The 24174-nt window shown below is 52.2% G+C and overlaps 10 protein-coding genes across 10 annotated transcripts; 5 read left to right on the plus strand and 5 right to left on the minus strand.

Moving 5' to 3' along the window:
• Positions 1–218: 218 nt before the first annotated feature.
• On the minus strand, positions 219–1122 carry BD324DRAFT_653594 (ubiquitin-conjugating enzyme/RWD-like protein; the record flags this gene model as incomplete). The annotated part of the gene is made up of 4 exons (XM_022018676.1): positions 219–721; positions 775–827; positions 880–994; positions 1047–1122. The coding sequence occupies 4 exons, from the start codon at positions 1120–1122 to the stop codon at positions 219–221; spliced, it is 747 nt and encodes a 248-aa protein (XP_021868183.1).
• Positions 1123–1790: 668 nt separating this feature from the next.
• BD324DRAFT_637641 (hypothetical protein) lies at positions 1791–2941 on the plus strand. The gene is made up of 6 exons (XM_022017026.1): positions 1791–2099; positions 2302–2360; positions 2410–2465; positions 2522–2585; positions 2641–2717; positions 2765–2941. The coding sequence occupies exons 1-6, from the start codon at positions 1900–1902 to the stop codon at positions 2855–2857; spliced, it is 549 nt and encodes a 182-aa protein (XP_021868184.1). The 5' UTR covers positions 1791–1899; the 3' UTR covers positions 2858–2941.
• Positions 2942–4912: 1971 nt separating this feature from the next.
• On the plus strand, positions 4913–6100 carry BD324DRAFT_610286 (hypothetical protein; the record flags this gene model as incomplete). The annotated part of the gene is made up of 8 exons (XM_022014196.1): positions 4913–5108; positions 5154–5283; positions 5395–5470; positions 5521–5610; positions 5648–5742; positions 5779–5818; positions 5859–5918; positions 5969–6100. 8 exons carry the CDS (start codon positions 4913–4915, stop codon positions 6098–6100), a joined length of 819 nt encoding a protein of 272 aa, XP_021868185.1.
• A 1386-nt stretch (positions 6101–7486) lies between these two features.
• On the minus strand, positions 7487–12175 carry BD324DRAFT_637648 (rab-GTPase-TBC domain-domain-containing protein). The gene is made up of 22 exons (XM_022017027.1): positions 11647–12175; positions 11467–11570; positions 11364–11424; positions 11238–11312; positions 10889–11186; positions 10821–10841; positions 10685–10777; positions 10447–10642; positions 10370–10391; positions 10312–10322; positions 10249–10257; positions 10130–10201; positions 9954–10076; positions 9806–9912; positions 9175–9769; positions 9002–9122; positions 8896–8961; positions 8644–8845; positions 8422–8596; positions 7945–8368; positions 7785–7857; positions 7487–7726 (listed from the first exon to the last, which is right to left on the minus strand). The coding sequence occupies exons 1-22, from the start codon at positions 11863–11865 to the stop codon at positions 7635–7637; spliced, it is 3159 nt and encodes a 1052-aa protein (XP_021868186.1). The 5' UTR covers positions 11866–12175; the 3' UTR covers positions 7487–7634.
• A 31-nt stretch (positions 12176–12206) lies between these two features.
• BD324DRAFT_637651 (TLC domain-domain-containing protein) lies at positions 12207–13827 on the minus strand. Its single transcript, XM_022017028.1, has 6 exons — positions 13433–13827; positions 13023–13208; positions 12942–12976; positions 12813–12893; positions 12598–12763; positions 12207–12542 (listed from the first exon to the last, which is right to left on the minus strand). Exons 1-6 carry the CDS (start codon positions 13602–13604, stop codon positions 12232–12234), a joined length of 951 nt encoding a protein of 316 aa, XP_021868187.1. The 5' UTR covers positions 13605–13827; the 3' UTR covers positions 12207–12231.
• Positions 13828–16641, plus strand: BD324DRAFT_637656 (Thiamin diphosphate-binding protein). Its single transcript, XM_022017029.1, has 13 exons — positions 13828–14216; positions 14261–14279; positions 14334–14486; positions 14535–14607; positions 14665–14916; positions 14971–15238; positions 15293–15298; positions 15345–15483; positions 15524–15596; positions 15635–15857; positions 15905–16107; positions 16150–16326; positions 16383–16641. Exons 1-13 carry the CDS (start codon positions 14135–14137, stop codon positions 16560–16562), a joined length of 1848 nt encoding a protein of 615 aa, XP_021868188.1. The 5' UTR covers positions 13828–14134; the 3' UTR covers positions 16563–16641.
• A 168-nt stretch (positions 16642–16809) lies between these two features.
• Positions 16810–17427, plus strand: BD324DRAFT_653600 (hypothetical protein; the record flags this gene model as incomplete). The annotated part of the gene is made up of 2 exons (XM_022018677.1): positions 16810–16933; positions 17054–17427. The coding sequence occupies 2 exons, from the start codon at positions 16810–16812 to the stop codon at positions 17425–17427; spliced, it is 498 nt and encodes a 165-aa protein (XP_021868189.1).
• Positions 17360–18749, plus strand: BD324DRAFT_182636 (hypothetical protein). Its single transcript, XM_022012114.1, has 2 exons — positions 17360–17388; positions 17438–18749. The coding sequence occupies exon 2, from the start codon at positions 17529–17531 to the stop codon at positions 18318–18320; it is 792 nt and encodes a 263-aa protein (XP_021868190.1). The 5' UTR covers positions 17360–17388; positions 17438–17528; the 3' UTR covers positions 18321–18749.
• Positions 18750–19948: 1199 nt separating this feature from the next.
• Positions 19949–21678, minus strand: BD324DRAFT_584272 (hypothetical protein; the record flags this gene model as incomplete). The annotated part of the gene is made up of 5 exons (XM_022013676.1): positions 19949–20447; positions 20512–20801; positions 20867–21105; positions 21145–21250; positions 21310–21678. 5 exons carry the CDS (start codon positions 21676–21678, stop codon positions 19949–19951), a joined length of 1503 nt encoding a protein of 500 aa, XP_021868191.1.
• Positions 21679–22126: 448 nt separating this feature from the next.
• On the minus strand, positions 22127–23664 carry BD324DRAFT_637677 (hypothetical protein). Its single transcript, XM_022017030.1, has 6 exons — positions 23345–23664; positions 22958–23299; positions 22780–22904; positions 22542–22716; positions 22334–22490; positions 22127–22267 (listed from the first exon to the last, which is right to left on the minus strand). The coding sequence occupies exons 1-6, from the start codon at positions 23618–23620 to the stop codon at positions 22176–22178; spliced, it is 1167 nt and encodes a 388-aa protein (XP_021868192.1). The 5' UTR covers positions 23621–23664; the 3' UTR covers positions 22127–22175.
• Positions 23665–24174: the final 510 nt, after the last annotated feature.

Below are 24174 nucleotides of genomic sequence, written 5' to 3' on the forward strand. Positions count from 1 at the left end.
ACTGAAGGTTCCGGCCGAGACATCGCAAAATGAGTGGAGACAGATTCTCATTACGGTGCCGAATGAAGTGTAGCGGTGGTAATGATGGTATGCTGATATCGTTACAGGAGACAAAAAGTGTCGGAAGTAGCTAGTGGTATGATGAGTGGTGGACATTGTCGGACTGCTCAGATTGGGACCAGTCACCATGCGATGAGTCGAAGACCGGCCTTAGCCTTCTAATCGTCCATTTCGCCCATGAACTCGTCCCCATCACTCAATTCTCCCATATCGCTCATCTTGTCGTCATCATCGTCATCTTCTTCCTCCTCTCCGTCATCATGGTGAGACGTTCCATTGATACCGCCCGAGGTGCTTTTTGCATGGCCATTACTTGTGCCGGCGGCTGCGGAAGCGTGACCATTTGAACCATTCGAGTGTGTATTCGTTGAGGCAGGGGCTGCAATACCCCTAGTAGGAGCTTTCGGCCTCGAAGTCTCCCCATTGGCAGCTCGCTTGGGCCCTAGTTCCTCTTCTTCCTCATCTTCATCTTCGTCGTCTCCTCCTCTCGCTTGGTCCGCATCTTCCGGCATGGCAAATCGCTCGACGTATGATTCCACCTTCTTGGCATAGGCTTTGGGATCTCGCATAAGTAGTGCCGCCGCTTCCCCATTGAGCGGATCGGAGGGATTTGGATAGCGTAAGAGTTGAGGGAGAAAGATTTCAAATATATTGATGAGCTCTGAGCAAGGAATTGAGCGTCAGCGGAAGAGTCCGCGGAAATCCGGGACCTACCGAACATGGGTGACCAAGTCTGGTTGATCACGTCCAGACAGACGCTACCGCTTCTAAATTTTTCGTTCAGTACGACAACCTGATTGCTGGTGGGTCGCCGCTCACAATTCGTCAATGTTCGGGTGGAAGATCTTGTTCATAAAGCCTATACTTGGTGACTTGTACGGGAATTGTTCCGGTAACTCGACATGAATCTTCCAGACTCCTTTGGCAAATGGAGCTGGAGTCGTCAGTGCATATGCTACATATAGTAGGGCAGCACCAATGCTCACTCTCAGCTGGTCCGTAGAATTTGACAAAGAATTCTGACATCTTATTGTTGACAAGGGTAACTTGGTAGTCTGACATGAGGCTGCGCACAAGGTCAGCATCTGTGACGCGAGAGAAGGAGACAATGGAGCGCCGAGGGCCAGCCACATAAGACTGGCATGTATGCAGCGCACTCCAGATCTGACTTGGTCTCATTGGTATGCTTGCTTGCTTGCGTGCGTGCGTCCCCCGCCTAGCCTCATCCGGGCTTATCGGACAGAATGAATGCCGAAATGCCCCGACGTCACTCACAGCTTCATGACATCCGTATCGACGCGACGCTTTGGAGAACTGTATAAGGGGCCACCAAAGGGCACTTGTCAGCGTCGGTCCAGGTTCCTTAGAGACCTCTTAACTCATCATGGTCAGAGTATCCCTTGGTCGGGTGGCAACAGAATATAAGAGGAAGTGAGAGAGAGGCACTGGGGTGTGCTACAGGCAGAAGCTGATGGAGACGCTGAGGACGTCTGAAAAAATGGTGCTTAAGGAATGGTGACCCGAAATGGCGCTTTGTGCAGCTTGAGCGTGTAGCTATGAAATAGATGTCGCCGCCCTCCCCAGAATGATGAGCTATGATGAGATAACGAGTAAATGCATGAGGGGGGATGACCGGAAGGGTAGCGATGACGGAAGTAAATCAGTCCCGCGTGACCATGATGTGGTTTAAATCAATATAGCTAGGTGGGCTTATCAACGACCTGCCCATCCACCATCCATCTACCTCCTCTGTCATTCTGGGTTCAGATTCGCCTTGCATAGTAGCTTTTGGCGCAAGCTCCGCTGGATCAAGTTCCAGCCTCGATACTGCTCACCAATATGGCATCCACATCCCGGTCATCCGCTCCAAACCCATTCTTCCCTCCTCTCAGCAACGCCTCTCGGTTATCGTTCTTTCCAACTGTTCATGAGCCCCATGTCTTCCACCCCTATCAGTCTTTGAGTATGGGAGGGAAAGGCGCTATCTGGTCTGGCGGGGTAGGACTCGCAGCTAGTGCACTGCAGAATGCTGTTCAACGGTGAGTTTTCGGTTGCTTCGGCATTAAGAGAGTCGTTCGAGAGCGGATAGCGGCTGGGTATCAAGGGCACAATCAAACGAGGTCTTGAGAGAGACGAGATGTTGCAAAGGTTATGCTGCTGCTCTTCCATTTCGATACGCGACCGCAGTGGGGTCTCAATGGGGGATGGCACTCTTGGAGGAAACCTGCTAACCTTACCCAGTCATGATGCTGGGTTCTGGGGTGTCTTCACAAGAACAGGAGGAACCATTGTCACCTTCAGTGAGTTACATCTTCAGAGCTCTTTCCTGCCCTCGCTGACTGTTATCAGCCCTCATGGGATTCGCATTCCCATTCGTCAACGCAGTCACCGCCAACATCAGACAAGTGAGTCGATCTCGGGATCGTCATGAGAGCATGAGTGGATCTGACACTCTTTCTAGACAGACGATTCTGTGAACCCAGCCGTTGGAGGATGTGCAGCCGGATTCATAGGCGGTATCAGGCGTAAGTGTGACTGATTCTCAGCCGGTAGCCAAAAAAAGGCTCAATCTATCTGTAGAAGGATCATTCCCCGCTGCTCTTGGCGCTTGCGTCTTCCTCGGAGCGACATTCTACACCATTAACGAGAATGACATGGCGAGTCCTTGATCCTTAGACATTTCCTCTGACTGACACCCGTAAAGTTACTCTCAGACCCCAAGGGTTCGGAGAACCGTACGGCCCAAAGAGCAGAGTGGTTCAAACCGTATGAAAAGAAGCCATTGCCTAATCAATGAACAAACGAGGGTCGGAAAAGTGGTCGTGGTCAGGGCTCAAAGGAGGAAAGCCAAAGATTGCAAGATGCATGGTGTATCTGTGAGCGGCGAGGTTCTTAGAAGCCGGACTGGCCTGTATGGCAGCGCCGGACTGATTATGGGTGAAGAAGATGTGACCGCTCATACTAACCGATCTCTATATTGAGCTACTAATGTTCTTCACACTGCCCGACATGATGACTTCAACAGTTCCTCAGTCGGCGCCCCACACTCACCACCGCCACGCACGTCAACGTCGTCACTGCTATCCCTATGCTGACATGCTCCCGGCCTCGCTTGTCAACCTAGCACTGTCACATTCAAGCCTCTCTTCGATCAGGGAGGACCGGACCAGACCAAATGGCGCATTCGGAATACCAACCCCCTTAGTCAAGGTTCAACACTAGCCAAGGTTATCGAGATGTGCCTGGAGACTGGACGTCGTGGAGCAGTTACACACATATACAGATCGGCATTGAACCCCTAAACTTTCTGGATGCTAGTGGCTTCTGACTGCCACTGCCACTGGACAAAGGAATCCAATGGCATGTCTGGAGTGTTATTTTGCAAAGCAGGAATTGGGGCAGATTGGCTCGCATGTCGATGTTGTACTGTCGATGTAGTACTCTCACATGATGTTCAGGATGCCCAGTGACCAATCGTGAGTGGGTTGACCTCGTTGTAGCCAGAGTCGATCACCAGCCTCTCCCCCCCGGAACCTTCTCCCCATCCTTTGGATCTCTCCCGTGTGTCCCTCTGTGTGTGTGTGTACTCTCAGTGTTTCATGTTGGCTCATGGAAAGGGGGGAAGGTGGAAGAGAAAAGTGCTGGACCCGGTATGAGGACTATTCATATTCACAGCTCTCACAACTTGGGAGAACAGCGACATCCTCCCTCTCATTCATCATTCATTCAGCATTCTCCACATCCCTTGCTGGTCACATATCTCACACGCATGCCAACTCTAGTCCATCCTGCAACCTGACACTGCTTGCCCCTTCCCTCCATCGTGTCCCGCTCCAGGTCTCCCTCAAACTCGTTCGACACGTCTCTTTCTTCACCGGATCCTCCCTGGTACCCTGTCCCTAGTCCACTACTGGTGCTGTCACCACCCCGGTGAGTCAAGCGGATCAACATGAGCTCCCATCATGGACACATATTCGCTGACAAGTCATTAGTAGCTAAATCGCCCTTCTTCCTGCACATTCTCCCCTCCTTGGTACCAGTAACTATGGACAACTCGAAACCGCCCAGCACCTCTCTCAATCCCAGTGCTGCTTCGTTCTCCCTCTCAAAGTCATTCGCCACTGGTGAACCCACAACTTCGTCCGCTCCGTACAGATTGCTCGAAGATGCCATAAAGACCTCGTCTGTCCATGATTCACCACCTACCTCTTCAAGCAGTGACCTCCCTCGCACCAGCTCAGTCTCTTCAACCACGTCAGTCTCCAGCGAGGAAAACAAAGTCAAGTCCTTTGGAGGCGATTGGCTCAGCGCGCCTTTCGAGGCGTATCCCAAGGCTGAATCAGTTTCTGTTCAGTTTGGACATTCCTCTTACGCGCCACCCTCAATCAACGATCAGATTCTCGCTCACGAAAATCTAGCCGTCCTCCCCCATCCTCAGCGCCTCCCTGCTCCTGCGCCCACCTTACCGAGACGAACGCGATCACCCAGTCTTCCGATACTGCCGTCCGAACTCTCTACCCCGAAAGCATCTGGTCTCCTTCCTGATGGACAGTATCCATCACGATACCTTGCTCAACATCGAGTCGACGAGGCGAGCCGCAGGCACCTGTTCAAGCTTCTTGAAGGAGCTGCGAGTAGTCCCCGACCCCATGATCATGGACATCATCACCATCCCGAGTCCGGTGATTCGACGACTTGGTCAGAGATCAGTCGAGCTTTCGAAGACAATACGCCGGACAATCTCAACAATCATCTTGCCAGTCTTTCCCTCGGATCGGACCATCCAGTAACCCAAGAAGACTCTCGGTATGTCCAGGTCAGACTTCCGCCACACACTGCATACCATCATACCATGCTCAACAATGCTCCACAACTCTTGCACCATGTTTCTACCCCAAACATTCCATTGTCACATCGACGATCTATTGGACAGGTCAGATTCCAACTCCCACGCGAAGATGAAGAGGATGAAAGGCAGGAGTTTGAGCTCGAGAGGCTTACAAGAAAGAGCTCTTCATCGCTCACGCACGTCTCTGCTGGGAGGAATGGTGGGTCGTGTCCTACCTTGCGATCTTCTGTTGACCCTGTCCCAGTCTATATCCACAGCGTCCCGGCAGACTACACTGAGACCAGCTTGACCGAATACGCTTCTCGATTCGGCAAAGCTGTTCAGGCGAGGTGCAAACCCGTCGGTGAGCCCCGAGACAATGTACCAGTCAGACAGTATGTGGCGCTGCGTCCAATCTGATACACGCTGACGCGCATCGACAGCTGTGGCTTCGTTTTGTAAGCCGGGCACAAGGTGGACTTGAGACAAGCTGATACATCTTGAAGGTTCGAGCAACGAGAGGAAGCAGAAGCCTTCCTGCGTGCACTCCAGTCTCGAGGCATCACCTCGGCATTTGGCAAGGTGTGCCAAGCTGCATCATGTGTAGTCTCATCATCTGACACGACGGACAGGACGACTATCAGCTCGAGCACAAGGCTCGCGAAGATCGAGAGTCGAGCAATCTGTACATCAATGGCCTGCCTCTGACCACCACGGAGGAAGTGAGTGCTTCGAAGTTGTATCATTCTGAAACGTCAGCAACTCAAACGACTCCTTGCACCTTACGGAACTGTGGCTTCTTTCAAATTCCTTACTGACAATGAAGGAATACGACGTGGACCGTGCATGGCTAGGTGAGCTGCATCATCCGATCTTCCGCTCATGGCTAGACTTCTTTCTCGACCTCAAGCCGATGCGGCGGTTCAGGCTGTGGGTTTGAGCGTGGTCGCCTTGACTGATCTTCACGCAGTTGAACAATGTATCCATTGGCTCTGGTAGAGTTCTGCAAGTCCGCATTGCAGATAGCAAAGTGAGCTCCGGCGGCCTTGTCCAAGTCTCAGCCAGGCTCACCCTCACTAGGACCAGAAAGAACTAAAAAGAGACACTGCTACGACCAAAAATCTTGACTCGCGGAGCACTATCGACGTGCGCATGAGGCAGGACAGCATGCCAACATCGTGGGCATCTTCTAGACGGCAAGGTCTCAGCTGATGAAAAATTATTTCAGTGCAAGCATTCTCTTCCCTGAGGAGCTTGAGCGAAAGCAGCGGGCCCTACAAGACCTCGCTGAAATCAATTCGATCGAAGCCCATCGTTCTAAGCATGTCACTCGATCGTTCCCAGCATACCTTCAAGAACGAACCCCTGCTCCTCGAGGTATCACCTTTCCCGGTTCGTCTGCTGCTCCTGCCGTCCTCTTTTCAGACCAACACCCGGCAAGGCATCGACACCTCTCGTCCAACATTTCGACTTGCTCCGCGTTGTCTCATGAATTTTGCAGCACTCCCAATTCTTCCAATTGGACCTCCAGGTCTGGAGTGTCGAACAACCCTTATCAATACTCGCTACCTCAGACTTCTACTTCGGTTGAGACTTCGAGATACAAAGACATGGAAGCGTCTCTCGCGTCCTCACAATCATTCTCGAAGCGATCTTCTTACGACGCCCTCCTCCAAACGGACCAGTCGTGGCACGGTGGAGTCTGGTCTCGAGTACATTCGACTATGCAACACAAACGAGACGTCCGAGATATCTGGAAGAGGGACGAACATTCTGCTCAATCTCATCAGATGCACCACGTTCGGTCCAGCTCCGAGCTGTCTCAAGCTATATCCGCGATCCCATCGTCCCTCTGGTCAGAGATGGATGGACAGGAATCTCTCTCGGGCGATCATCAACACGCGAACCAAGCACATCATGTCAAGGCATGACTCCGAAGACCTTCTCTAGACTCTATTGCCCATCTTTCCTCCTGACTTTATCACGTCGATACCTACCACCTTTTGCCCCTCAACGTGTCTTCATCATAACACCAAAGTTCGCTCACATTCCCCTCTTTCTTCATGCTCAATACATCCCAATCGAAATTTGTCCAACAATTTTTTCTACCATATCGTCGACGCAACATGGCATCCCACCCCTGGACTAGGCGAGGAGGCACGCTTCTTCCGTCTTGTTCCGACAGACAGCTTATTTTTGCCAGATCTTTCAACGACTGTCGTCATCATTCGCTCTGCAATTTACCATCATTCTCTCAAGTTTTCTTCATTCCCGGGCGACAAAAGCCCAATTTGAGAGATAGAACCTTTCTCTCGTGTGATCCACCCGCGCTATCACACTACATCATACCATTCTGCAAGACATTCGCCAAAAACACCATTTTGCGACTGACCGAAGACAAGGCACATGTATACTACCATCATTCGAGAGGACCCACAACATGCACGAGGAGGAGGAGATTGTTGTTGCTGTTGCATAGCTTGACAGAGGCGGAGGAAGGGAGTCAGACGGGAGAGGGCTCTTGTAAGAACAGAGATACAGACACGGCCTCGCAAAAAAAAGATTGTAGTATAATCCAGTAAAACGTGCGCGTTGAAACGCAGGTCCATTTCATGCATCATCCTTCCATGTCCTGTCAGTGACTTGGCACCCATCGAGATCCCGGACTCTGGGAACATCGACCGCGCGGCTATGCACCATGGATATAGCTCAAATACACGTCAATGCCATCATGACCATCTAAGTTTTACAGATCGATGAGTCCACCCTCTCCACTTGGTCTACCGGGTTTGTTATTCGCAGATACACCTCCTCCCATCGGTTCAGCTTTAAGCAGGTCTAAGACGAGTGTTTTATGAGCAAACGAAGAGGCTCCTTTCGAACACTCCTGGCTCACCCTCTGCTTGCTTTTTCTGTTCTCCTTTAAGGCCGCCATCATCGTCTCCGTGAGCCTTGAGGAAGGCTTCGACCTGAAAAAGGAAAAAAAAGTTGTCAATTTGGAGCTCGAGTGTTCACAGAGGCGCTCGCTCGCTCGCCGGTCTGGCTTGTCCGCTCACCTCATCCATGACAGCATCATCTGCCCCTCTGCCACCCTCACCCTCTTCTTCTTCTTCCTCCCCGTCACTATCTCCAATGGCGTCGATTGCAAAGTTTGGTCGATGCATGACTGCTTCCTGAGCTTGTCGGACCAAATCCTGTTCCTCCCTGTACTTCGCTTCGACATCTGCAAGACTTCTCGATTCTGGCGTCCCAACAGACGAAGATGTCGATCGGGCAGATGCTTGCGAGGCGGCTGAAACGGATCGATTCCGCCTTTGTTCTTGTTGTGCTGGCGTCAAGAGAGATTCACGTGTACCCAATTCCGATAGTTGAGAGGAAGATGAAGGCAGGGTCTTGGCAAGGGAAGGTTTACGCCATTCGGCATGTTTACCCAGGGCAGCTCCAAATCCATCGGCGAGGCGGTTCAAGCGGCTCTTGTTTCTGCGGTCAGGCTGTCAGTGCGCACATGTTCACGTTCTGATGGTGTTACCCACTCGTTTGTGACGACCAAGTTCATCAATCCACCCAGAATACCCTCAGGCTTCTGATGTGCCTGGTGATAGTCTTCGTCTACCGTCTTATCGAGCTGGAACGAGGCGGCGAGATCATGTCCAAAGAAACCCTCTAGAAGCTCATCGGCAAGCACGACCATGCGGAACGTTGCGAGGTCTAAAGGCAGGTATCAGAAATGGATCCGAACTGTGGCATCGACTCACTGAGATACGGCAGATTGTGAGGTCCAGACGTCGAATCTGATCTCTCGCGAACATGCGACGCTGACTCCTGGTCTCCTCTCGGAACACCGTCAGGAGATGATATCGGATGTGGCGAATTCGCATCTCCGAATTCATATGCGTTGAGGATGAACTTGGATACTGCAGCGAGGTAGATATCCCCGGGCTCGTTTCGGAACACAAACTGGCATGTGTCTCAGCCACTGATCAAGAGGGGTCGGGCTGCACACTCACCAATAACGACTCAGAGAGCTGTATCACCTCATCTTTGGTCAAGAATCCATCTTTATCCTTGTCGTGCTGTTGCCGATCAGCTTGAACCCTTTTTCCACACACTCACCAAGTTGAAAAACCACTCTATAGACTCCATCAAGCCCGCATGCATGACTCGATCCAGGCCAATCACCACATCCTGCAAAGAGAGTGTCCCCTGCGCTTGCGTGTCCCAGCTGTAGAACAGCCTAGGGACTCGTCAGCATCGACCTGCTCCTTTTGCCAAATTTGACACCCTACCTATCGATCAACTCATGATCTGCCAATCTGCGTTCTGTCCGCTGGATGAACGCATTCGTAGTGACTGTCTCCTCTCTTGCCCACGTCGCGATTTCACTCAAGAAGACTCTGAAGGTCTTGAGATCTATACGAGTCTCCACCCGACCTTGCGCGTCGACCTGAAGTCGAGGCTGATCAAATTGATCTCCGAACTTGGGCGACGATGATCCACTACCGCCGTTCGCGGGTCCTCCATCAGGTGAACAAACAGCGGTAAAGTAGTAATCGTAGATCGATCCAATCTCATCCTTGTCGAAAGATCCTACTTTTTTCAAGTTTCTCACTGCGGCACGCTTGGAGAACTTTTCGATCTCGTCCGAGATTATCGCTCGAAGCCGTCTTCGTTCAGCTTGGATCGTGTCGTCGGTGATGATGTTGAACTCTCTGAAAGCGACGACCAGGAGTTCCTGGAAATTGGTGATGGCTCTGACCCGTGGATCCGGGTGATTCGGATGAGCAGAGTCTCCAATGGTGGAAAAGTAGTCGCGCATGAGACTGATAAACATTCCATCATCGGTCACCTCGAGCAGGGCCTCCCCGTTGATCTTGAGAACGGCTGTTGGATCAGCGAGTACTCGAAGGAGCTGCTAACCTAGACCAATCTGGAATAGCACCTTGACTCCCATGGCAAGGACACAGTCGACAATCCTGAACGCAAAGATCAAGGGCATCGAGTTGATGTACAGACTGAGGAACCATCTGAAAATGGTCAGAAACACATTTCCCGCACTGATGCTCACGGTAATGAGGCCACTGAAAGCTGTACATCGACCGATGCGAAGTGGTCCTTGATCATCGGGAGACAGCGCTGGACCAGAGCCTCGAAAACTCTCTGGTCAAGCAGAGTACCCTCCATCGAGGGACTACAAAGGTCAGTGGACATTCTCTTGGTCCTATCGAGATGTATGCAGCTCACCTGTAGTAGCCAGGGAGAATGCGATCACACAAAACTTCCAAGAGCCAGAAAGCTTGATCCTCAGACATGTATCTAGCAACATGTCAGCTGAATCCTGGGTCATTCGGGAGCGAGCTTACATCAGGAGACTATGACAAGGCGGCGAGGGTCAGCTAGAGCTATACGGAGTCTGCCAAACTTGCCCTGCAACGACCTGAGAGACATCAGCAAGCGTTGCAAGGGCGTAAACTAGAAACTTACGATGTTCAAAGCTTGACAGTATCTGACATTGGACAGTATGAGTAAGGTCTCCTGAATTTCGATGAGAGTCAACTCACCCAAGCTCCGGATTGCGGAAACTATACGCGACGAGAACTCTCCTCAACCTCGCCAGTCCCTCTTCGGTCTGGTACGCCTTGTATTCTGGTAGAGAACGGTTCAAGTCCTTCTCGATTTCGTCTGTGGATTGTGATGATTTGCCCTTGTTGTTAGAAAGCAACAGAGAGTATGTCTGTGGGTTCGCGAAGCGCAGATCTGATATATCGTCAGACCTTGTGATCGGAGATTCAGACCCACAGATTGAACCTGACATGACTTCCCATAGCTCTCCTCGAAGACGGGATGGAAGACCGACTTGCAGCAGTCGTTGGAATGGTGGATACCGCAGCACTGAAAGTGGTCAGCTCCTTCGTGTCATCACAGGTCAACATACAGGTGAAATTTCTGCCGTGTACTTGTGAGACGTTAGCAGTTGGAAGCACCCAGGCCTTGGCAGCTTACTCATAAAATACTCTTTCCACAGCTTCATCTTGCTCCTCTCTCTCATTTTCCGAGCATCACCAGGAAATCCGAATGTCTCGCCCAGCCCTCTCTGGTACGACCCCTTTCCATCTCCTCCCGGACCTCTCAAGTCTCCTTCGCCGTCGTTACCCGCTGCTGTCCCTGACTTTTCGCCCAGCTCAGTCCCAAGTAACAGATGATCTGGGTTCTGTTGTTGAGCTGAAGACGAAGATGTCGTGAGTAGGTATTCAGAGTAGAGGGAAGGCAGGAAGGGTTTGAGCGATTTCATAGATGTTAACTGGTATGTTGGGGTTAGTGTGAACCCTTCTTACAGTGCCGGTGTATCTACCTGAGATTTCAAGGCGTCTCGAAGGAGAATCGAGAAGTGTTCTGCGGTGGGTAGTAGCGAGGTGAGCTGTAGGATCTGCGAAATCGTATCAGTCGAGATCAGGCATGAGTCGGTATTGAGACTTGCAATTCTCATTCCGTGCCATGTTGCGAGAGATAAAGCGAATACACCGGCGCGAGAGTTGAGCCTGATTGGATATGAGGTAGGCTCTGCGCATCCTAGTGCTCACCTTTCAACTCTTCGGATTGTGTACAGGGGAAGCGTGCATCGACATGATCTTCTATCTAGGGAGATGAAGCACAGGAAAGGCGGCAACAAGGATAGCCGACCAGCCTGAGTAGAGTTAGGAGATCATCTCACGAGCTCCAAGGGGACGTTCCAATCATGACAGCCTCTGCAGCACACTCACATATACTTCCTCTTTCCCCTCGACGCTCAAGACCGCATTGATGTCCATCCCTTGTAGTCCACCACTCGAGCTTCCATCCTTCACACCTCTAGGCTTGGTTGTTACTGGTTCTTCGTTCGGTGAAGGAACGGCATCCCAAACAGGGACATTAAAGAAGTCCCTAGTCTGCTCATCTTTCGACTTCTCCTTATAGTTTCTCAAGTGCATAGGGAGCGACATGGCGGCTGGAAAGTGATGATGTCGACCGTGTGGAGAGGGATGAGCTGCGGATGTCCGCTAGGTTGGTTTGTGGCCAGTCCACGTCGAATACTGGCTCGAGCGCAAGGACTGGCGACGTCGTATCCGTCCGAGAGTCACTTCGGGCCGCACTTGAGATACCGTCCTTGCTACCCTTGCACTGTTCAATGAGCGATATGAGTTATGTTCGTCGTTCGCTACCTCGTCGATAATCTCATCTTGGCGACTTGGTCTCGTTACCGCGTCCGGCGGAGCGAGCGATACGACGGAATCAAAATATCGCAATCAAAAGCCGCTATATTGAGGCACTCGAAGTATTCATAGCTCATGCATTATAGGAAGCCCGCTCTACCAACCCTCACTAGTCTTTCTAGATGTACTAACATTAGGAGATGGTGGATCTGCAGGTAGAGATAATGTCTGTTTGAATTGCCTGCCATTGGTGGACTCCATCTTATCCTCACTGACAGATGTAGGAGTCGACACTTCCAACAGGGATTGCTTCTCTGAGGGGCTCATCTTGTTTGTACGAGCTGCCCTTTTGGACTCAGAGACAGGCTTATCGTCGCCCGATACTCTTGCCAACATTTTCTTCACCATCTTGGAGAACCATAACCAATTTAAAGCGTTCAGAGAGAGATTCCCGATGCAATAGATCACTATGTGTGAGGTCTGTGTGTCAGACAGAGATCCGGGATTACGGAGCGCACGCACGGTGTAGATGCAGTGGGATCTCGTGTCGCCTAGTCCACATCACGTGAAAGAAAACCATGCTTTCGTATCCTCCGTATACGATTCTGGCAAGGAAGAAGACGAGCATGAATGCCAGGGCGTTGATGAGGAAGAATGTGGGGTAGGTAGTGGACAGACCGAGTTTGTCCTGGGATCGAGTCAATGAGATGTAATGACGATGGATAGGGCACACTCGCCATGAACCAGTGTATGTTCAAGAGAGGTGTCGAGAGCTCCCAAAGCAGAAAAGGCGGTCCGAACCCCGCGAGGAATGGTCGCTGCACTGCGTCAGCCTGAAAGACATCGAGCGAATACATTCGTCTCACGAATGAGAAGAGGTAGACAGCAAGACAACAAGCACCTGTGTGGGCATAGTTAGCCTTGCAGAGCGCCGGAAGGACACTCACCATGGACCACAAATCCCAAAGTTGAATACCTTAATGAATCGATAGTGTCCCAAATGAAATACCCAGACGAAATGGCCAGGACATTGCCCACAAATCTATCATATCCAAAGACTGGATCCCTCGCCAGGATATCGCTCTTGACGGCATGGAGTGCCAGAGGGATGATGATCAAGGCGTGAGCCATGGCTGAGGGTGTAGGTCAGTGATCGCCCCGTCATGGGCATCGTGGCAGGCACGGAGAGGAGGTGGTTTGGCAGCTGATTAACTCAGATTGCGGCTTAATAATGTTATACGTGTTCCTCATCCTGCGTCGCGCGAAGGCGGCGTCTTTTGGACGGAAAAGATAAATGAATCATCATGGAGACCGAGACTGGACGGGTATCTTGCCGGGATGACAGCTAAACACTCACATACGACATGACTCGCGACGCCATTTTTGATCCTATCATCGAAGCCATTCCATGATTTGGAACAGGAAGGTCCAAATCTATGAGTGAGTTGTTGAATGCCAAAGAAAGCCCCGGCCGATCCCAGGAGCACGGCGATGTGAGGACCGAGAAGAGGCAGAGGAGAGAAGGACATGAGGACGGCGGCTTTCTCGAAGCAGCTGCACCCGAATGGAGAAAAGGAAGGAAAAGGAGGAGGACGAGGAGGGAGATGAAGGCAGTCTCAACAGCCGATTCTCAAGCCGTCTCAGTTGCTCTTCATCGTTGGGATCATGTCAATGTTGTCAGAACGCAGGTCGGCAAACACGCCAATCGAGGGAATTGCCGAGGACGTCCCGAGAGGGGGGATCATATAAAGAGGCCATGACCATATGTCGAACACCATCTGATCCTGCGCCGTATGAGATATGAGAGCTGTTCATAAGGCACTCGGACGGCAGCGGTCTCTCCGGCTCTGGCTACAACTTGAGGTTCCAGCCGTTCGCATGCAGTACACATCTGAGTATCTCGAAATCAGCTGCTGATTCTCGCGATCGGGGCTTTCCGCCACTGATCATCAGCATCAGCATCTTCATTTCCCCCCTTACGTCATCCCCGTCCTCGTCAGTCTCGACGTATACACTGTTGTCTCGCAGTTCAAGGTCAAGGCCTATACAACCTTTCAACATGCCCAGTCAGATAGAATTTGCGACGTATGTGGTGCAGAGGCTCAAGCAATGCGGTATCAAGCAGGTCTTTGGTGTCCCAGGTGAGAAAGACTCAGATAGCTTTTACAAGCTGAACAAATCACAGGTGACTACAATCTTGAATTGTGAGCGTCGCTAGTTGATTCGCCTCGGTTCAGACTGACAGTATACTACCGTAGGCTCGACTACTTTGAGAAAGAGGAAGGGATCGATTGGGTCGGGAACGCCAATGAGCTGAATGCTGCGTATGCCAGTGATGGGTATGCCAGAGTCAAAGGGACACTCGCCGTCCTTATCACGACCTTTGGTGTGGGCGAGCTGAGCGCGTTGTGGTAAGTCAAGGTCCTACGTTAGAAGCAGGGTGTTGATACATGACTCAGTGGGATAGCAGGAAGTCTCGCTGAGCGCCTACCCATTTTGCACATCGTGGGAGCTCCCAGCACTTCCATGCAGGTACGCCATCCCATGTGCCCCAAGCCCTCGCTGGACATGCTGACCTGCTTTCGTCAGCACAATCGCACTCTCTTGCACCATACTCTCAACACTGAATCCACATTCACGACTTTCTCCACCATGTCGGAGCCGTTGTCTTGCTCTCAAGCATTGTTGAACCAGATCGACCCCTCAACCGATACAGCCTGGACCGAGGCTTTTGACAAGGTGCTCAAGGATGTTCTGGAGCAATGCAGACCGGGATACGTCGAGATCCCGACGGATGCCGTGCATAAAAAGGTCTCCGATGAGGGGCTACAGGAGAAGCTTGTGAGTTCCATCGGAGACCTTCATCCCCACAGCCTATAATTGACACTTCCTCAGCCACACCCTCATTCCGCTCCGCCCCCAGAATCCACCGCTACAGGCCTACCTCTCGAGACAAAGATCAACACGGTTTCGCAAGCCCCTTCAGATCATCCAGTCTCTGATTCAGCCGACAAAGTCACCGAGCATGTCGTGCAGGAGATCACGGCGCGTTTCGTCAAGGCTGAAAGGCCGGTGGTTCTGGTCGACGCCTGTGCAGGACGCTTCGGGATGGCTGGAGAAGTGAGAAAGCTTGTCGAGTCGTGTGGTATAAGATTCTTTGAGAGTGAGTCATGGGCTTCTCTGTCAAAGAAAAAATTAGACTGACATGTCACCATAGCACCGAGTGAGTCCCCCTCTGAGCTAATCGAAATTCGTCTGAATCATCGCAGTGGGCAAGTCGTTGCTTGATGAGCACCACCCACTCTTTGGAGGATGCTATGCCGGAGCAAATTCTCTTGAGGCTGTTCGCAAGGAAGTCGAGAGCGCCGATTTTGTCCTCTACGTGGGAGCTCTGAAAAGCGATTTCAAGTGAGCTACGCCTCCAGGCATTTGCCTGATCGAACGTTAGCTCCGGATCTTTCTCGGTCAACATTGACACTGCCATCACTATCGAGCTCCACTCTTTCACAACGAACATTGGCGTAAGTTCCTCATGCAGCACAAGTCCTGATGCATTCAGTATGCTTCGTACCCAACTACTGACATTCGACACATTCTACCGCTTCTCCGACCGAGCTTCGAAGCCGCGGCAACAAGGCGCACCACGAAGCCCATCGAGGGAGAGTCATTGGACGAGAAGAGAAAGGACGGAAGGATCCAGACTTTGCCCAAAGATGTGGACGAGAACGCCATCAAGCACGCTTGGCTCTGGCCTACGATGGGAGAATGGTTCAAGGATACAGGCGAGCTCCAGGCCGAGGCCTTTACGGCGTCTTCTGACTGGCTGCAGACATCATTATCACTGAGACTGGGACCTCCTCGTTCGGATTGACAAATGTCGCTCTCCCGTCACACTCTACATACGTCGCTCAGATCCTCTGGGGAGCCATTGGTTGGTCAGTTGGCGCTTGCCTGGGATGTGCCCTTGCAGCCAAGGAATCAGAAGACAATCGACGGACCGTTCTCTTTGTTGGTGACGGATCGCTTCAGCTGGTGAGTGGTGTAATCCCTGATGTTGAGCTCATAAGTTGCCAGACACTTCAAGAAATTGGGACCATGCTCAAAACTGGAGTCTGCCCTTACTTGTTTGTACTAAACAATGACGGCTACGAAATCGAACGACAGATACACGGCTGGGATGCAAAATATAACGATATCCAATTATATGACCATCAGCTCCTGTTGCCCTTCCTGGCAGGTAAGAAATGCAAGGTGAGTTGTAGCATCGCATCGTGCTCGTCGAGCTTCGCTCACGCGAAACGCCTCAGACGCCATACGAGTCCTTCGAGGTTCACACCCCTGCCGAGCTGTCCAAATTGCTAGCGGATGAAGCATTCAACGTTCCCGATAAGCTCAGGCTGATCGAAGTCTATATGCCTCGTGGTGACAGTCCTGAAGGGTTAATCAAACAGGCCAAGTTGACTGCAGAGGCCAATGCCAAAGTATAGGAATAGATGAGACGAGATGCCACATAGATTCTCTAATTCGGTGCACCGTTAAGGCTCCCCTATGTGGTAGGAATATTTCCGGGAATTCGACCTCGAATGACTCTTGACAATTTGACCTTGGGCTGCTGAAAGCGAATCAACAAACAGAGAGAAACCAGCGAAGAAGCTCTGGAGGGTCTCTTCTGTTCTACGCATTCTCGATATTCAGGCTCCTGCTGCAGGCTGACCGCGATTGAGACCCATCACCATGGAAGACGAAGTTGATTGGGGAGCGATAGACAACACAGAAACGGACGAATGGCGTCGTGGTGGTGTTCAAGCCGGAGCAGAGGATGAAGATGTCATGTCGCTAGATGGAGCTGAAGAGGAAGGTATGTTACCAGCCAATCTTTCCACGACACTTTGCGATCCCACTTGCGCTCGAAATGATTCGGTCTGACGAATGAATTTTTCCGACCCTCTTCTCACTTTCTCTCGTCATCCGCATTCAGCCCAAGCTCCAGCGTCGTCTCCAAAGCCCAAAGAGGCTTCGTCTATCCCTACAGGTCCCAGTAAACCGGCGCCACCGACAGGTCCTCGAAAAACGTCTGATGTGCCGAATGAGCAACGATCGGCAGGAAACGGCTCTAGTGCTCACCCCCCATCGGCAGCTCCTCGAGGTCCAAAACACGAATCATCACATTTGACTCGAGCCGCCTCTTCTTCGTCAAGCTCAATAATCACTGGTCAACCGCCGAGTTCGACACCGACTGGACCTCGCCGCAGAGACTCGCGTGATCGAACTCAGCTGGTGACTCGTGGATCCGAAAACCAATCACAATCACAGGCGAGTCGTGTCCTAGGTCTACGTTTGTTCCTCGCTTGACGGTGTCTTGGCTTTGCCTTTCTTGGGTGCTCTTGTCTCCTTTCTATACACAGGTCTCGAACGCTTCATCTACGAAATCAAATGGACAAGCTCCTGAAGCAATGCCGACTCCCAGTTCAGCGACGGGCCTCGGAACTCCAGTCAGTGCTTCTGCAGGTGGAGCTGTAGAGTCCGCGAACGATGTTGAGCCTCTGCCCGAGGGCTGGAGCATGACTCAATCTAGGACTCATAATCGCCCGTTCTACCACCACAAAGCATCAGGCAAGACCAGCTGGATTCGGCCAACGGCTGCCACTATCTCTGCAACATCTGGAGGAGAATCGAACGGCCAGACTGCGAACGCTGTCAAAGCAGAAGAGCAACCAGCAGCAGATGCTAAGGAAAGTGCAACCACAACTGCAGTGCCACCTGCAGCCAGTGCGGATGTAGCTCGAGATACCTCCACCGCACCTGCCGGTGACAAGGCTCCGCCTTCCGGTCCAACCGGACAGCCTCCAAATGATCCGAGACCTGCTGATGCCAACGAGACCGTGAAGAATGCCTATTCTGCTCGAGCGACTGGGCAGGCCAGCTCAGCACCGAATGTGCCGTCTGGACCTCGAGGAGGACCAGGTCGAGATGGACCCCCGCGGTCTAGCTCAGGATACGGTGACGAGAGATTCGAGAGGAACGGAAGACGACCTCGAAGTCCCAGTCCGAGACGCGACGATCCCAAGCGACTCAGGCGAGGTGACGATAATCCTGGAGTCAGAAGATCGCCGCCGCCGTCAGCGAGATCTGGCCCGCCGAACAGACGTAGGTTTCACTTCTCTATCTTCCCCCTCAACCGACTGCGACCGACCAATTCGCGTCTTTCCTGGCCATCTGCACTGTCCAGATTGCAAGGGGAATAGGCCATGCCGGTTACGTGCCCGACACTTTTTGCTCACCTGAATTGAAGCTCACAAATGGCATTCCTTTCGCCCTTGATAGGTTCCGAACGTCCGGTGTCGCCGCCTCCTCGATCGCGCCCAAGCGAGCCGCAATCTCATCGATCGCCTCATCAGCAAGGCCGAGGCACACAGGGACCTGCAACTGCGAGTCGGAATGATGTGAGCCTCGTAAGACGACCTAGATGCCTTGCCTGACCACCGTCAGGGACGACCGCCGCCTCGATCACCCCCTAGGACCCACACAAGCAGGCCTACCGATGAGCCAAATCGAGCGCCGATCATCAGGAATCGTTGGGGCTCGAGAGGAGCCTCTGAATCGACCCCGACATCTACATCTGCACCTGCTCTCATCGTTGCGGCCGCTGCTGATCCTGCACCTGCACCTGCTCCTACTTCCACCCCCGCTGCTCCTGTCGAGAACGACGCAGCGGCACGCAAGGCTAAATTGGCTGAACAAAGACGTCAAGCTGAAGAGCAGATCAAGCGATTGGCGGAAGAAGAAGCTCAGATTGAAAAGGAGGAAAAGGAACAACGAGAGGCAGCTGCGCGTAAAGCGGCTGAAGACAAGGCCAGAGAGGATGAGCGAAAACACAAGCTGGCGGCAGATGAAGAAGCACGACGTCGACCCATGTATCCGCCTCGACCGTCCCGACCGTTTGGTGATCGTCCACCCGGACCGGTGAGTCAGGTTGAAAACTTTTTGCGTGCATCTCACATCGCTGTAGGGTCCCGCGGCCGTCGACACCAGACACTCCTATCGCCCTGCCGATTCGCCACCTCGATTTCCACCACCTCGAGACCGAGATCGCTCTTTGCCTATGCGATCTCCTCCGCCTTTCCGAGATCGACCGCCTCCATTCTCTCGACGAGAGCCTTCACCACCTCCTAGATTTGGCAGACGAGCCTCACCACCGCCTCCGGGAGGACCAGGGCGAGGACCTTACCGACCCGAGTTTGATGATCGTCCTCCTCCCCGAGATCTACTAGATAGGATGAATAGCGAGGACCCGAGAGGTTTCGGACCGGGAGGGGGGAGAATGGGACGAGATGATCCCAGGGACCGACCTAGACCCCTACCTCCTCCTCTGCGAGATAGTCCTCCTCGACGGTTTGACTCTCGAGACCCTCGAGATGACGGCCGGAAACCTTCTCTCATTGACAGAATGAGACCGAGAGACTTCGCAGAGCCAATGTCGGACTACGCAGTGAGTGGACCATTGATCGAGGCACTTGAGGCAGACTGAAGCAAGGGCACTGACAATGCTACAGCGGCGAAGTGCGCGTTCTCCGCCTCCGACGCTTGATCGACTTGCTCCTGGTCGAGATCGTCCTCTAGCAGAAAGGATGGGTCCGGCGCCAGATCGACGAAGGGACGACTGGGATAGGGACGGCATGAGAGGCAGGGGACCGCGATGAATACGAAAGATGCACTGAGACTTTGCCCAAAGACGAGTCATCAGTCCATGCATCACAATCTCATCATCACATCAATACAGTCTCCGTATGAGAGTCAATGTCCGTCCTTCCGTCCATCCATCTTTCTCTCAAGATACTAAACAAGTTTGAAATCTAATCGTGTCCTTCACGGGCTAGTGATGACCATCGCTGAATTGTCCAGTCGCTGATCGGGGCATGCTGCTGGAGAAGTCCTGAGGGTATCCGTATGACCTGGGAGCAGACGCGTCAAAGCTTTCCCGACTCCTATCGTAGGATTCTTGCGAGTCGCTCGTCAGAGGAGGCGCTGCCAATCGCGAAGAACCGCCCCCGAGGGTGTTCGAGCTGTTCGATTTGGAAATGAGAGGCATAGAAGGACTATATTGGCCAGAAGCAGAAGAAGGTCTAGACATCTGTTGAGACATTAGACCAGAATTTGAGACTGGAGGAGCTAGAGAGCTAGGTATGTTTGTCGCGTAAGATTGGCGATTCATCGGAGGAAGGTTGGAGTAGGAGCCTCGACGTGAGGCAGGTTGGGAGAAAGAGTTTCGAGGTGAGCCTTGGCCCGGGAGATCAAGGTTGGAAGATGATCTCGAGAGAGCGACTTGGGCGAGCTCAGGTCCAACGTCAGGTCCATACTTGTCTGCGATTTCACTGCGAAGCGAAATATCAGCAAGTACAACAATGAGGTTCCAGCGTGCGTGATTGAAACACTCACGTCGCGTAATTGTCCATAATCACGGCCATACTGTCCAGATCCAATCGATAACGCTTGGGTGTCAAACCTTTGCCAAACCTGTAGGTGATATGGTTGGAACACAGTAGCGCAGCCACGGTGATCAGGATTTGGGCCGGTACCAGAGCGAACGAAATGGTGAACCACGTCGTGAGTACGTAACGCTCCAATCTCAAGTATCGCGCTTTGCATCCCGGTTGGATGGATCGAGAGTAACACAAGGGCGATTGGGTGGCTTCGACAAAGGGTGAAAAGTAGCCACAGCATCGTAACTGAACGAGAATGGGACAGTGTGAGCGAGCTGCGGTATCATGACTGTAACCTGTCCACGACTCACAGCGTTCTGAATTCGCAATCTGCCCTCTGCTCCCAGATTTCTACTCCATTGCAAGTTGATCTTCCCTTCGAGATTGAAAGTCTTCTGCTTGTATGACATATATCCCGGGGCGACCATGAACGCGAGACATGGCCACAGGAGGACGGTATAGATGGCCAAAAATGCACGATTATTCAGAATGATACCTGAGAATCCGAGCAGGGAGGTGAACGTGATCAGTGACGCGGCGACGGTAGACACTATTAACCATCAGCAACAGTCGCGGAGCAAGCACTCACAGATCAGCTCTGTCCTGTTTCCGACACGTATAACATCGGATCGAGGGAAGATATTCAGCCAGACGAGGATGGCACAGACCAGCGCGGCGATACCGTACGAGATGAGCTAGAAGACGAATTCGTTGTGAGCTCCTGACCCTGGCGACGGTCTCGAACACCACTCACGACCAGATTTGCACAAAAGAGGATCCACTTGAATCGGTTCCACCTCAACTTTGGCTTCTTCTTCTGCTGTAGACCGTGCCTACCGAATTGGAATACGACACCTTCGTCATCGTCGACCGTTCCCAGCATGCCCATCCGTGAGGCATCTTTGGAAAAAGCATCTCTTCCTCCGCCTTGTTTGCCGACACGTTTATTTCCCCATTCTCCCGGTGCATGTAGCTTTGTGAATTTTGTAGGGACATAGTTGACAGACAAACTAGCAGGTCGAGGTAGCGGAGAACCTTTTCTAGAATCGAATGAAGATCGTCTCGATCCACCTCCTGCGTTCCCTTGCGCGAAGGGTCTTTGAGGTAAAAAGTCGTCGCTCATTATATCGTCATGATGAGCGAAAGGATCGTGATGGGATCCCCTTGACGAGTATGGATTCTCCAAAGAGTTCGATCGATGTCGTAGAGAAGGTGAATGATCAGATACTGATTCCAGAGGTTGGTGAGCCGATGTTCGAGCGCTGTCAGTGTGGCCGAACGGCACTGCCTTGGAAGCCAGGGAAAAGAGCTTAGACGTCCGTGTGTTCGCGCTCATGACGTGAGCATGTGAGGTGAGGGGGGGACGATACTTGGTTGTTAGACGATTCCGAGAGCAGCTGTTGGTGAGGGCTCCCGAGAATGATTGATGAGCCAGTGAGGTTGTACGATGCTTTGAAGTGAATTATTTTTACATCATCCCCCCTTCTTTCTGCCTCGCCCCCCTTCTCTGTGTTTTTTCCCCCTCTGCAGTGACGCGCATCCAATCCCACAGGGTCAATTAAAGTAACAGCGGACTATATACATCATACATGGCTCATGATTACAAGATAGTGTAGTCCCTCATGACGATGCAGCTGGAGTCCCAGTAGCTCCAGCTGATGCACCTGCTCCTCCCTGCTGCTGACCATATTGAGATGCTTGCCACGCTTGGACTGAATGGAGAGACGGATCAACAAATTTAATCCCGCTGCCACAAATAGATCACTAATTAGACTCACATTGAGGATCATTGACATCGTAACCATATGCAGCCCAGTACGCGGCATACTGGGTCCACGCTTCTGTGCCCTGTTGTGGGAGCTGACCGGGAGTCGCTGAACCAGCAGCTGGAGTAGCTCCAGCTTGTGAGCCATCGCCTGGTGTGCCTTGACCATTCTGTGCAGTCAATCAGCCATCTGCCACTATCTGGCAGACCTCCCGACCTACCTGGTAATATCCAGCATACGGGTCGACAGAGCCCTGCTGGTAACCACCGTATCCACCGCCATATCCTCCACCCGAGTTGCCCCCGGTCCTCGCCTTTTCGTACTCTATCCGCAGGACTGCGAGTAGATCATCTGCCAAAACTCTTGCTCGCTCGACTTGTTCATCGTTTGGAGCTCTGGATGAGGGTTTTATTTTAGCATCAGCCAGCTGCGTGATCTGTCTGATGATATCTACTCACGCAATGTTGATATGCATGGGCTCTTCAGCCTCTCGACCGGTCTCCGCCTCCATGAATCCGGACCCAATACCCTTGATCTGTACACGAGCGCCTGTCTCTGCCTGGATGTACTTGACGAACATTCCCTTGCGCTACGTCAACGACTCTTCCAGCAGTCTAGCGCAGATTGCCAACTCACTCCCGGTCCAACAGTCTTTGCTCTGACGTTGAAATTCCTCAATGATTCCAGTCCGATGAACAATTTCGCCTCTGGCCATTTTACTCGCTCATTGCGCTTCACGAGTGACTCTGGCGGAGGCAAACCCAGCGCCCTATTCCTCGCCACCAGTGTCCGCTCATCGATCAACGGTCCCAGCTCCTGATTGATCAATTCATTGATCTTTTCCACCGCAGCGTTGAGGATAATCTGGGAGGGAGCGACAATATGGAGGTACAACGGTGTTTCACCAGGTTGTAGCTTGGTCGTATCCGGGACCCACACTCCCTTCGTCACGATAGACGCGCCAGTCTCATCTCCAATCTGATCAATTCAGTCAGCACAAAGCATGTCACCATGGACACTCGCCTGCTTCTGTGTAGATCCCTTGGTCAACACATATCGGTTCCTCAGGTCATTGATCTCAATGTCCTTGACGAAACCCTCGTCCTTGTTCTCCGACTTGACCAGTTCATGCCCCTGTGCACCTGGTGGGCCTCTTAAGGAAGCCGCAATCTTGGCAGCAATGGCGGCTGCTTGAGCGGCCGCATCGCTTGATCCTGACGGAGCTGCTGAGGTTCGAGCATCTGGAGCAGTATCTCCAGCTGGCTCATCCCACTTTCGTTTCCGTTCGCTCGAGTCCATCCTTTCAGCGAAAAGTCAAGAGAGGCGAGTGTAGAAGGTAGCAGCGAGTATGACTGATCCCCTCTATAGTTGCTCACTGCCGACATTTTACAACCCAGAAAATCTTAACGGTGAACCTATTTAACAAATGCCTCGCAGCTCCTTCAACACTCGCGGATCGCTCTCTCGCCAGATACTTCCAGTCGCAATGGAACACAAGAGGGCTTCGAGAGTCTGACATCTCAGTAACACAGCTACGGATAAGGTCTAGAGGATTCACATGGGGGCTGTGAAGCGACAAGGGCCTGTCTCAATTGAACTTGCATGATCGACGGACGAACGTTTTGAGTTTCGCCCAGACGGTTCTGCGACTGCGATGCTGAGCAGGCTCGGCGCGACTTCGGCGCTCACCTCACATTGCTCACATAGCTCTGACCTCGCATATCTCTGACATGTTGCAGGTGGACATCCTTTATGTATCCTGAGCTGCTCCCTTTCATTCTGTACTGAGCTGGGCACAGTCAGACTTGCTGATAGGAGACAACTCTGGAGGAATACCGGTATGCATTAGCCAC

This window comes from Kockovaella imperatae, assembly GCF_002102565.1.
Source record: "Kockovaella imperatae strain NRRL Y-17943 chromosome Unknown BD324scaffold_16, whole genome shotgun sequence".
Taxonomy (NCBI): Eukaryota; Fungi; Basidiomycota; class Tremellomycetes; order Tremellales; family Cuniculitremaceae; genus Kockovaella; species Kockovaella imperatae.

Bases quoted from the DNA above. Each gene is read 5' to 3' on its own strand.
- BD324DRAFT_637641 (XM_022017026.1), top strand. From the start codon at position 1,900: ATGGCATCCACATCCCGGTCATCCGCTCCAAACCCATTCTTCCCTCCT. The intron at 2,586-2,640 runs GTAAGTGTGACT...ATCTATCTGTAG, and splicing joins ATTCATAGGCGGTATCAGGC to AAGGATCATTCCCCGCTGCT. The intron at 2,718-2,764 runs GCGAGTCCTTGA...ACACCCGTAAAG, and splicing joins CCATTAACGAGAATGACATG to TTACTCTCAGACCCCAAGGG.
- BD324DRAFT_637648 (XM_022017027.1), bottom strand. From the start codon at position 11,865: ATGTCGCTCCCTATGCACTTGAGAAACTATAAGGAGAAGTCGAAAGAT. The intron at 10,643-10,684 runs GTGGGTCTGAAT...ACGATATATCAG, and splicing joins AGTCATGTCAGGTTCAATCT to ATCTGCGCTTCGCGAACCCA. The intron at 8,369-8,421 runs GTGGGTAACACC...GCCTGACCGCAG, and splicing joins AACTTGGTCGTCACAAACGA to AAACAAGAGCCGCTTGAACC.
- BD324DRAFT_637651 (XM_022017028.1), bottom strand. From the start codon at position 13,604: ATGTCCTTCTCTCCTCTGCCTCTTCTCGGTCCTCACATCGCCGTGCTC. The intron at 12,764-12,812 runs GCGAGTGTGCCC...ACTCGATCCCAG, and splicing joins TGAACATACACTGGTTCATG to GACAAACTCGGTCTGTCCAC. The intron at 12,543-12,597 runs GTGCGTGCGCTC...CCTCACACATAG, and splicing joins GATCCCACTGCATCTACACC to TGATCTATTGCATCGGGAAT.
- BD324DRAFT_637656 (XM_022017029.1), top strand. From the start codon at position 14,135: ATGCCCAGTCAGATAGAATTTGCGACGTATGTGGTGCAGAGGCTCAAG. The intron at 15,484-15,523 runs GTGAGCTACGCC...ATCGAACGTTAG, and splicing joins GCTCTGAAAAGCGATTTCAA to CTCCGGATCTTTCTCGGTCA. The intron at 16,327-16,382 runs GTGAGTTGTAGC...GAAACGCCTCAG, and splicing joins TGGCAGGTAAGAAATGCAAG to ACGCCATACGAGTCCTTCGA.
- BD324DRAFT_182636 (XM_022012114.1), top strand. From the start codon at position 17,529: ATGCCGACTCCCAGTTCAGCGACGGGCCTCGGAACTCCAGTCAGTGCT.
- BD324DRAFT_637677 (XM_022017030.1), bottom strand. From the start codon at position 23,620: ATGGACTCGAGCGAACGGAAACGAAAGTGGGATGAGCCAGCTGGAGAT. The intron at 23,300-23,344 runs GCGAGTGTCCAT...TGAATTGATCAG, and splicing joins AGGGATCTACACAGAAGCAG to ATTGGAGATGAGACTGGCGC. The intron at 22,717-22,779 runs GTGAGTAGATAT...ACCCTCATCCAG, and splicing joins CCCATGCATATCAACATTGC to AGCTCCAAACGATGAACAAG.